This window comes from Geotrypetes seraphini, chromosome 11 (genome assembly GCF_902459505.1).
Source record: "Geotrypetes seraphini chromosome 11, aGeoSer1.1, whole genome shotgun sequence".
NCBI lineage: Eukaryota > Metazoa > Chordata > Amphibia > Gymnophiona > Dermophiidae > Geotrypetes > Geotrypetes seraphini.
The window spans coordinates 118,215,266-118,227,283 of NC_047094.1; the positions used below are offsets into that span (position 1 = coordinate 118,215,266).

Below are 12,018 nucleotides of genomic sequence, written 5' to 3' on the forward strand. Positions count from 1 at the left end.
TCAAGGCAGATGACTCTATGCAATGTCAACCCAGTAACAACTGTACAAAAATAGACAAATATACCTCCCTCTCTTTTTACTAAACCGCAATAGCAGTTTTTAGCACGGAGCTGCGCTGAATGCCCCGTGCTGCTCTCGACGCTCATAGACTCCCTGCGCTAAGAACCGCTATTGCGGTTTAGTAAAAAGGGGGCCATAGTGAAAAATATAGACAGCAGATATAAATTCTCAAAACGGACACATTGTGATCACTAAATTGAAAATAAAATCATTTTTCATACTTTTGTTATCTGGTGATTTCATGAGTCTCTGGTTGCACTTTCTTCTTCTGACTGCATCCAATATTTCTTCCCTTCTTCCAGACCCCAACTTTTTCTTCCTGTCTCCCTGCCCCTTTCTTTCTCCCTGCCCCCTTTCTTTCTGTCTGTCTTTCTGTCTTCCTGCCTCCCTTTCTTTCTTTCTCTCTCAATGCCCCCTTTCTTTCTTTCTCTCTCAATGCCCCCTTTCTTTCTCTCTCCCTGTCTCCCCTTTCTTTCTTTGTTTCCCTTCTCGTACGAAGAGAGACTGAACAAATTGCAGCTCTACACTCTCGAGGAACGTAGGGAGAGGGGAGACATGATCGAAACATTTAAGTACCTCACGGGATGTGTCGAAGTGGAAGATGATATTTTCTTTCTCAAGGGACCCTCGGCCACAAGAGGGCACCCGCTCAAACTCAGGGGCGGAAAATTTCATGGCGACACCAGAAAGTATTTCTTCACAGAGAGAGTGGTTGATCATTGGAACAAGCTTCCAGTGCAGGTGATCGAGGCAGACAGCGTGCCAGACTTTAAGAATAAATGGGATACCCATGTGGGATCCCTACGAAGGTCAAGATAAAGAAATTGGGTCATTAGGGCATAGACAGGGGGTGGGTAAGCAGAGTCCTTAACGTTATCTGTCACCTGAGGGGAAAGAGGAGGAGTACATGTGTCCAAGAAAAATCAGCATTCTAGAACATATTTTGATTTTAGATATACAGTATTGCCTACCTGTGGTATTTATTTATTTATTTCATTTGTTTCCTATCCCATCCTCCCCAAAGAGCTCAGAATGGGTTAACATACATAATATACAGTTTACAGGTTGCAATTTGCCATAGAGTCAAAGCAGTTTATATATTACTTATAGGTAGTTTCTCTTCCTAGTGGGCTTACAGTCTGTTTTGGTCTTGCAGGAAGACCAGCAGATTCCCGTCAGGACTTTTTGTAGAGAATGACACGGGGACACAATTTGTCCCTGTTCCCTTCCCCGCAGATAACCACGGGAAACAATCCCATGTCCTTCTTTAGTGTCTACCTCAACCTCAGTCCTTCTACACCAGCATTCTTCATTGCAAGGTTTGAGGGTCAGTGGCTGTGTCCATTCATACTCTGATTCTTATGTGAGCCAAGCAGAGGACAGTCAAGCCATTGTGACATCACTGATGAGGTTGGCTCTTATTGGTGGAATGAGGCATTATGAAATCACAATATCTGCTCTGGTTACCAGAGATTGTCATTCTTTAGTGGCTATCTCAACCTCAGTCCATACACCAGCATTCTTCAATGCAAGGCTTGAGGGTCGGTGGCTGGACCCGTTCATACTCCGATTCTTCCCTCTCTACTTAAAGAATGACACAGGGATGGTTTCCTGTGGTTAACCGCGGGGACGGAGACAAATTCTGTCCCCGTGTCATAAGCAGGAGCACTTAGAAATGGTGATAACAGATACCTGTGACTCTTTATTACTGAGAGAAAAAAAACAAACATAAGATGAGACAATGCAAAAAGTCTTCATTTAACAGATGAATAGGGAAGTAACGTGGCCACACTTGAAAATAATCTGATTTTACAGTTTAGTAACCGGGGTTCCCACCTTAAAAATAAAATGGACAGCATAGTCCCTATCTCGCTGTATGATGAAATTAACAAAAAACATAGCTGGAACAAATTTACCTTCTAGTGTTTATATAAGAAAGAGAGGTAAAGGGAGTGGGACATGATAAACTGCTCTTTCTGTGCGATTTACACAATCAAAGCGGTTTACACATTTAAGACTGGTCCTTATTTTGTACCTGGGGCAATGAAGGGTTAAGTGACTTGCCCAGAGTCACAAGGAGCTGCAGTGGGAATCGAACTCACAACCTCAGGGTGCGGAGGCAGCTGCTCTAACCACTAGGCCACACCTCCACTCCCAGTGGCTTACGTTGCTAACTTCCCCTTCTTAATATGAAGAGTTTCAGTCTCTGGTAACCAGAGCTGAGATTGTGATGTCATAATGCCTCATTCCACCAATAAGATTTAACCTCATCAATGGTGTCACAATAGCTTGATAGTGAAGGGTAAAAGACTTGCTAAACTGCTTTTTTTGTGTGGTTTCAATCAAAGTGGTTTAAATATTTTAGTCAGATATTTATTTTGTACCTGGGGCAATGAAGGGTTAAGTGACTTGCCCAGAGTCACAATTTGCTGTAGTGGGAATTGAACTCACAACCTCAGGGTGCGGAGGCAGCTGCTCTAATCACTAGGCCTCTCCTCCACTACTGGTGGAAAACAGTACGTGCCCAATACTAAAAACCTAAGGAGGCTGCAGCGCAGTGCTGACCTTTTCTTAATGCCTGTGACAGTGTTATTACTATTGAGTTTTTCAAGTTTTACAAATATTAGCTGTCAGAAGGATTTTCTCCTCAATGTTCTATTATCAAGCTTCTTTAATTTGGAACACACTGTCGTTATTGCTGAGGTCTGAACAAAATTATTTGCTGAAGACCTTTTTATTTAACAAGCACAACCAAAAAGGAGTCAAAGGTCCAACTGTCTGCAGTAAAAAATAATCCAAAGCAAACAAAACAGAAAACTGCAGACCTTGTACACGATGCAGGCAGCCTTTATTTATATCAAATAAAACATTAATTAAAAACCTCTTTTTCGGCATTATTTATCATTTTGAGAATTATAAAATATATGTATATGTATTTATTATTATTTTTATTCATTTTATTATATATTTTTTTCTTCTTTCTTTTCTCCTTTTCACTCATTCTTGAAAATATTGGTTTATTTTAAGACTTTATCGATCTTTCCTAGATTTATATATATTTTTTTTAATATCTTGGTTTTTAAATATTGTGCTTATATTCATTAGGACCCCTGATGAAGATTGTACGAAACACGGACCGTGTTGGGTCCCTTGCCTAAAAAGAGGTTTTTAATTAATGTTTTATTTGATATAAATAAAGGCTGCCTGCATCGTGTACAAGGTCTGCAGTTTTCTGTTTTGTTTGCTTTTGACCTTTTTATTTAAGACATTTTTAGTTAGATAAAATATTTGTTCTTAATAAGATATAATTATGTAATTTTGGGGTTCCTAATTCCTGCTTTTTTTAATCCACAGAGAACTGCTGGTATTTGCCGGGTGTAGCTACCTGTATAATGTATAGGTTGTAGCTTGAGGTCCACTTTTCCCAGTGACTGTGACAGTATAGGGAGCTTGTGAATCAGTACTGACCTTTCTCTAGTGGCCATGAAGGTTATTGGGAAAGAGATGGGGGACGCCATTGCTTGCCCTGGATCAGTAGCATGGAATGTTGCTACTCTTTGGGTTTTGGCCAGGTACTAGAGACTGGATTGGTACTAGGATTGGCCACCATGAGAACGGGCTACTGGATTTGATGGACCACTGCTCTGACCCAGTAAGGCTATTCTTATGTTCTTATTAGAGAATAACACGGGGAAAAATTCTGTCCCCGTCCCCAGACCACCATCCTCTGCACTGCCCCGTCCCCGCTGGTCCTTTCACCGCCCCGTCCCTGTCTCTGCCGTCCCCTTCACCGCCCCGTCACCATCCCCGCTGTCTCTTTCACTGCCCCATCACCATCCCCGTCTTCTCCTCTCCATCCCCAGCACCCTTCACACGGTCCAGCAGCTCCCTCCCGCCGGCCAGCCGTGCATTTCCCTCCCTCCCTCATTCTCCCTTACCTTTTCTTCTTGAAACTGGTGATTTCTATAAGGCTACGAGCTGTATTACAGCCGGAGAAGTCGCGTCGGGTTGCCTGCTAGAAAAGTCTCCTCTGATGCAACCGGAAACAGGAAGTTGCGTCAGAGGAGACTTTTTCCAGCAGGGCCATGCGACGCGACTTCAAGGCTCCGGCTGTAATACAGCTCGTAGCCTTATAGAAATCGCCAGTTTCAAGAAGAAAAGGTATGGGAAAAGGAGGGAGATGCATGGACGGCCGGCAGGAGAGAGTGGGCTGCCGGATCGAAACTCGTTCACCGCGCGTTCACTTCTTGTTCACCGCCCCGTGCTACCATTCACCGCTCCACGGGGCGGTGAATGGCCTTGTCCCCGAACTCGCGGTGACCTTTTTTTTTTGGTCACCGTTTTGGCGGGTTACCCACGGGTAACAACCACCGTGTCATTCTCTAGTTCTTATGCCAGCCTTTCCTCGGTGAATGTGAGGGTTTGAGGAGGCTGTAGGTCAAAGTCAACCATCTGAACGTGCAGGAAGGCTGAGGCTCTGAACTGACATTTCCTCAGTGACAGTACAGGGAGGCTGTGGCTCAGAGCTGACCGTTCCCCTATGGTTGTGACAATGTGTGTTGATATTGAATGGATTAGGTCTTTTCTTTCTATTTGATGGAGTTCTCCTTTTTTTTTTTTTTTTTTTTTTAATTATTTGTTTATAGAGTTTTACAATATTTCCAAGCATATACATCTTGTACAGTAAAGTGAGATCAAACAACATATTAAACTAAAATTCCAAAATTAACATTTACTACAAGGAAATATTAAACTAGCTGATCTCACACTAGTCCTCAATATTATTGGATCCATAATTAAGAGTAGAACATATATAATTCAAATTAATTAAATAAGAAAAAAATCCTTATCTGGCTAAAGTGCAGGGAACTAGCTTTCCATGGACGTTATTATGTTGTTATTCCTTTTTCTAGACGTTTCATTGAGAGAAAACTAATCAGTTGAGATGGCTCTATAAATATATATTTCAATGATAAATATCTAACTACACATTTACATGGGTATCTCAAAAAGAAAATACCCCCTATTTGAGTCACTCCAGGTTTTAGAATTAAAAATTCTTTCCTTCGTTTTTGAGTCTCCCTAGAGACATCAGGGAAAATCTGAATATGCTGCCCCAGGAAGACTTTGGATCTATTTTTAAAGAAAAGTTTTAAAATCCAATCCTTGTCTGGAGCCAAAGCAACAGACAAGAGAGTAGCTGGAACAGCCAATTCTCTATCTGATTGTTCCAGTATAGCCGAAATGTCCAATGACCTCTCCCGGGGTTCCTCAATTCTTTCTTCTTCTTTGAATTGGGGCTTAGTAGGTAGGTAATACACTCTTGTAAGAGGAGGTAAGGAGTTTTCAGGAATTTCCAAAATTTCCATAAAATATCTTTTCACCATTTCTCTAGGAGAAGTTGACAGGATCCTTGGAAAATTTATAAATCTCAGAGTTCTCCTTTTTTAAAATTTTTATTTTACATTTGTATAATTGTACACCACCTAGATCAGGGGTCTCAAAGTCCCTCTTCGAGGGCCGCAATCCAGTCGGGTTTTCAGGATTTCCCCAATGAATATGCATGAGATCTATTAGCATGCAGTGAAAGCAGTGCATGCAAACAGATCTCATGCATATTCATCGGGGAAATCCTGAAAACCCGACTGGATTGCGGCCCTCGAGGAGGGACTTTGACACCCCTGACCTAGATCTATTTGGGCTAGGTGGTATATTAAATTGTAATGGTGACAGTGTGAAGAGTCTGTGACTCGGTCAGCCTTTTTCCAGTGACTGTGAGGCCGCCACTCGGAGTTCACTTTCCCCCGTGACTGTGACAGTATCAGGATGCTGTAATTCTCTGCTACCTTTCTCTAGTGTTTCTATCGATCTCCAGAAACCTTTGCACAGTTCCCATTCGGTGAGCGGCGCCCGGGATGGTGGCTCCCCTCCCATGCCCTTTTCCCCGCCGTGCACACCCCCTTCCCTTTCCCCGTACATTTTAAACTTTTTTGGCGTGAGCAGCATGTGCCCACGTCAGTTTCGGCTCGCCCTTTGACGTCACTTCCTAGACGCGGGTCCCAGAAGTGGCGTCGGAGAGAGCGTCGATGCCGATGCGGGCGGCAACCTCGCACCGGGGAAGTAAAAAAAAAAAAAGATACAGGAGAAGGCGTGTGTCAAGGAGAGGAGTGGGGGGGGCAGAGAGAAGGAGGGGACGCACCCTTTTGCTACATCACTTTCCCCACCCATCTCTCTGACTTGCCCCCTTCTGCTTCTTGCAGGAACTCTGCACACTGCAGCTGGCCACTCACCTAATGGGAGATGAGATGAGCCTTTTAAACTGGCTTGGATTCGCCATCTGTATCTCGGGGATCGTCCTTCACGTCTCTCTCAAGGCCTGCCGCTCTAAAGGTAACCCACGGAGAGTTACCATCTACCGCCCCTGAGACGAGGTGAGAGGAGGCTGCGCCTTTTCCACTGTCTCTGCTCCTGCAGGCTTCTCTCTCTCTTCCAGGGGTGCAGTTTCAGGTTCTTACCTCGCTGTTCACATGTGGTTGGTGTAGGGCACAGGTGTCAAAGTCGGTCCTCGAGGGCCGCAATCCAGTCGGGTTTTCAGGATTTTTCCAGTGAATATGCATGAGATCTATTAGCATACAATGAAAGCAGTGCATGCAAATAGAGCTCATGCATATTCATTGGGGAAATCCTGAAAACCCGACTGAATTGCGGCCCTTGAGGAGGGACTTTGACTCCCCTGGTGTAGGGTTAACTTGAGCAGGTAAGACAGTTACATGGATGATATCTAAAAGTATAATGAGAAAAAAGGACCTCAAATACCCTTGTGTCAAAAAGACATTCAAATGGAGCAATGGATATTATTGTAGTTTAAAAACCTCATTATAACACCAACATGTGCAATAAACTACATTTTTCTAATTTTGTGCTCCAGTCCCATTTTTTTTTTAATTTTTTTTGCTGAACTGGATATCATCCATTTAACTGTGTTAACTTCTCAAGTTGGCTTTTAGCGTGGTAACACAGCTTCCATCCTTTCTTTGTTCCAACTTGGTGTAGGGTTACCGTATTTTCGATGGGAGAAAGAGGATATGTGACCCCCCCAGCCTCGCCCCCCACACAACCTCATCTCTTCTTCCCAGAGCTCGGGACCACGTCTGGAGGGCCTCTGAGCATGCACGGACGTAACGCAATGATTTTGCATACGTGCGGGCATGGGTGTGACTTCATTGCCGTGCGTCCGTGCGTGCTCGGAGGCTCTCCAGACGCGGCCCCGAGTTCTGGCAGAGCTGGGGTCATCCAAAACCTGGACAAAGTGTCGGGTTTTCTAAATCCATCCACATATCTGGGCAATTCCTCTAAAAGAAGGACATATCTGGATAAATCCAAACATCTGGTAATCCTAGCTTGGTGTGTTATGCTCGGTGCATTCAAGGTGCTTGCGTTTGTCATTCTCTGTATTCTAAAACAGCGCTTCTCAACCCTCTCCTGGACGCACATCAAGCCAATCGGGTCTTCTGGATTGCCTTTCTAAATATGTATGAGACAGATTTGCATACAGTGGGTCTCCAGTGTCTGCAGTTATTTCATACGTATTCAGCATGGTAATCCTGAGAACCCGACCAGCAGTGGCATGCAGTCAGGATCTTCAGGGGATTTGCCCCACCCCCTAAAGGCCCTAAGGGCACTGCTCTGAATTTGATTGGTTGAGCAGGCAGCAGGCAGATACTTCTCAGCCAATCAAATTCAGATCAGTACTTTCAGGGCCTTCAGGGAGTTTGGAAAATCCCTAGCCCAAGAGCCTGCTTTTTTTTTAATTTACTTTTTGTTTGACACAGTTTGATTGGTTGAGCAGGCTGCCTACTCAACCAATCAAATTGCATCAAGCCAAAAGTAAACCAAAAAAAATAAAAAATCAGGGCTGTTGAGCTGGGGATTCACTAAATCCTCTAAAAGCCCTCTCCGCATGCCACTGCCGACCAGCTAGGTGTACTTCCAGGAGAGGGATGAGAAGTGTGGCTCTAAGTTTACATCTTTTCATTTGAACTCTAGTCCCTGGACTCTGTCTAAACTAAACTAAACCATAAGCTTATATACCGCATCCTCTCTATAAAGATAGAGCTCGGCACGGTTTACAGGAACTTTAAAATAAGGAAAAAAACCATAATAAGAATTAAGTGATTATAAAGAGAGCCCAAAGTTGGGTGTGCAAATTTGCGTGTGCAGGACTGTTAATTTGCATCAATTTGAATTTGCACGTGCATCTGGCCTAGTCGCTCTTCCGTAATATCTGCACCTGAATTTTGTAGTGTACAACTTAAAAGGGACCGTGTCTGTGGGAGGGGCATGAGCGAGTCCGGGGTGTTCCCCGAAATTAGGCACAATGGCCCTGATTCTATAAAAGATGCCTACAGGTAGTCACCTAGATTGGCGAGCTTAGCCGATCTAGGCGCCTACCTTAATCTTTTTAATTGGCTTAATCGGCTCAATTAATTAAACGTACAGTTAAAAAACAATTAATAAAGGATTAAAAAAAATTAATTTGCTGGTAGGCACCTACAACTTCAAGGTCGGCGTTTACACTGAGGCGCGTACCAACAGGTAGGAGTGGTTAGGGAGTGGATTTGGGGCAGATTTTGGCCATGGTTTGAATTAGATGCCGGTAGGCACCTACCTCAAGCATACACATTTAGGCCAATTAAACCCTGGCCTAAATGGGAGCGCGCCTAAGCTTTTAACACCTATCGGCACCTAGGCACCTCTAGACATGATTCTATAAATGGCACCTAGTGGATGATTGACAATTGTGCTCAACAGCGCCAACCACCTTGGCGCCTTTTATAGAATCGGGGCCAGTATGATGGAATACTTGGATTCGCGCACCAAACCACCATTGGCTGGGTGTGAGGGTTTGCACCAGGTTTCAGCAGGTGTAAGTCCTTGGAACTTGGAATCCGCTCTAAGTGCTATTCTGTAAAGGTTGCTTAGCGCTAAGCGACCTTAGCTGAATTGGCACTTGGCACGGATCTTAATGACACCTAACTTTGTGTGTCATTTACTAAATTTGACCCCGTAGATCAGATATTGCCGAAAGTTTGAACCTCGCAAACGGTGTCGGAGCAGAAGAACGTACCGTGTGTGCAGATGGGAAATATCTAATCTATGAAGTTGGTGAGCTTAACTCTTGAGTATGAAAAAAATGTGGCGTAGGGTTTATAGAATCTGAGGGATGGTGGGCACGGAAATGTGTGCCTAAAGAATCCTGAAAAAGAAAATCAGTGACGAAAAAAAACCAACATTTCTAAGAGCGTTATACCGAACGACCGTCAATTGAGTAAAAAACTGAGCCTGCAATTTGGATAACGTATTGAACAGATGGATGGCTTTTCAGAATAGCAAGTTACACTTTCTGATTCCCCTGAGGAAGCTTAATGTGAAACCAGTCCCGTTGGGATCGGGACCCTTCAAGATAAGTCACATTGTTTTCTTATGAAAATTAATATTATAAGGAGGTTTTTTGACCGATGATTGATGATTTCCCACTCAATAGGCTTTTAGAGCCAATTATGAAAAAAATTGGAAGGGAGTCTGAGGTCTTTTTCCCCCTTTATAGATATGTTTAAGCTCAGTAACATTATCTAATATAATAAAACGCTAGGCCGCGCATGCGCACTCCCATCGCGTGGGTCCGTTTTCCGTGAGCTGTAGCGACCCATAGGAAGTGCGCATGCGCGGCTTACGGTTCTTTGAAAGACGCAGCGGTGGCTACTCTTACGATCCCCGCCTGCGTCGGACTTTCGACGCAGGTGGGGATCATGAGAGGAGCCACCGCCGCGTCTTTCAACTAAAAAAAAAAATACGGCAAGGCGGATGTCGGCCGCGGCAGCTGTAGCCCGCCGCGGCCGAGCACGGAGACGGGCCAAATTTTTTTTCAACTTCTCAAAGACGCTGCAGCGGCTCCTCTCACGAGCCGCTCCTGCGTCGGAGAAGGCGGCGATTGTGAGAGGAGCCGCTGGGAAGTTACACTGCTGGGGGCTCGGGTTGTTAGGTCCGTGCAGGCTCCTCTCGCGGTAAATAGAGGGAGAGGGAATGCTGCGGCTGCTGGACAGGGAAGTAGGGAAGGAGATAGGAAGAAAGACACGGGGACAGGGGCAGGGAGAGAGACAGAAAGACAGACAGACAAAGGGGGCCAGGGAGGGAGAGAGACAGAAAGAAAGACAGCGGGAGGAAGAGAGACAGAAAGAAAAAGACAGGGGTATGGAGAGAAACAGAAAGAAAGACAGACATATATTCTACCACCAGGGGGAGGAAGGGAGACAGAAAGAAAAGAAGAAAGACACAGGGATAGGGAGAGACACAGAAAGACAGATAGACAAAGGGGGCCAGGGACAGAGACAGACAGAAAGAAAGACAGCCAGCAGGACAGAGAGAGAGAGAGAGAGAGACGGAAATAAAGACAGATAGACAGACATATATTCTAGCATCCGTTAATGTAACGGGCTAAAATACTAGTAATAATAATAACAGTTTATATACCGCAGGACCGTGAAGTTCTATGCGATTTACAATGAATTAGAAAGATTCTATGAATTAGAATGAATTAGTATAACAGCTAAAAAATTTTGTATTGGTGTTACCTAGGGTTACCAAACGTCTGGATTTCCCCAGATATGTTCTCCTTTTCGAGGACATGTCCAGGTTTTGAAAAGCTTCCCATCAAAATCGCATTGGGAAGAGGTATCTGCGCATGCGCAGACACAACGCAGTGATGTAATTGCATCAAATCCGTGTAATTGTGTCCGTGTAATTGTGCACATCCGTGAAAATCTGGTAACCCTAGTGTTACCTCATTTTTGCAGTTGATACATAAGAATCCTGTAACCCCGACTCACCCACCATGTATACCCACCCTTACAAGTCGCGCAGGTTCAAGCTTGGCACTGCCATTGGTTACCTGCAAATGTTACAGCTATCTTTCTAACAAGGCTATCTGTGTGTCTGTCTCTTTAAAGGTGAGCAGTGTCCCAAACTTTACCAGGGGACTGGCTCAGACTCTGATATGGAGCTGCTTTTGAGGCCCAGGAAATCTGATGAAGAGGAAGAGGATGAGAAGGACATAGATGACAGTGTGGTTGTCCCCCAGCAGGGCTGAGCTGGTATGGACAGCGAGTCCTAGCTCAAACCGCAACTCTTCACGCTCAGGAAAACAGAGGGGCTAACCAGAGAAAGACGTTGCCCGAACCTCATAGAAATGGCATATGCTTTTAAGCTACTATACAGATTTCAGAATGGGAATAGAGGTGAACCAGTCTACATTCAGCTGCACAGCATCTGGATTAGTCTCTTCCCTTAGTGGTGTTTAAAGGTAAAAGAACCATCTTGACCCCAAAGACGAGACCCTTCATGTTACTGAAAGGACTTCTGTGATATTGTAAGATGTTGTCTCATGTTTCCCAGGCTTTCAGATCCGGTGCTGCTGGCCAGAATTGGATTCGCTCTTCCTGGGTCTGGATAATTCTCCCGCCTTTATGGGTGACGGGCTCTTCAGATCACAATAAAAGGAACCAGAGAAATGAAGTCTCAGTCTAATGTGAATGTTTTATAAAAGCAGTCTCCCTTTCCTCAGATGCTTTGACTTCCTCTCCTCTCCTTTATTTCTGCTACTGGTTTATTTTTTTTTTTTTATTTCACTAGATTCTTGAACGTACAGTAGACTCTCAGTTAACCGGCATCCGTAGGGATTGATAGATGCGGGCTAAATGTAGTTTCTGGTTGCTTGAGAATTACTGTTAAAAATAGGCCTAACTAATACTATACCCCATGCTATGCCATACCGTAAACTGTTTCAGACAAACTACCGGACATGCAGTAGGCAAAGCGTGGGCGTACTCAGGTGTGGCGTGCCAAGTTTACACCTAAATTTCCATCAGAAATTGATTTTATTTTCATTTTTTATTTAAAGCG

The 12,018-nt window shown here is 44.3% G+C and overlaps 1 protein-coding gene across 3 annotated transcripts in view; it reads left to right on the forward strand.

Moving 5' to 3' along the window:
* Window positions 1-11,649, forward strand: part of SLC35C2 (solute carrier family 35 member C2) — a 31,490-nt gene extending 19,841 nt beyond the window's left edge. Inside the window, exons 8-10 of one of the 3 annotated variants that reach the window (XR_004536517.1) lie at window positions 6,321-6,450; window positions 11,067-11,419; window positions 11,512-11,649. Coding sequence is in view for 2 of the 3 variants with exons in the window: in XM_033915016.1 (XP_033770907.1) it covers window positions 6,321-6,450; window positions 11,067-11,206 (270 nt within the window). In the remaining variant the exon portion in view is untranslated. Of the gene's footprint in view, window positions 1-6,320; window positions 6,492-11,066 lie in introns of all 3 variants that reach the window. The other 2 variants (XM_033915017.1, XM_033915016.1) reach the window with 2 other exon arrangements.
* The last annotated feature ends 369 nt before the right edge of the window (window positions 11,650-12,018 follow it).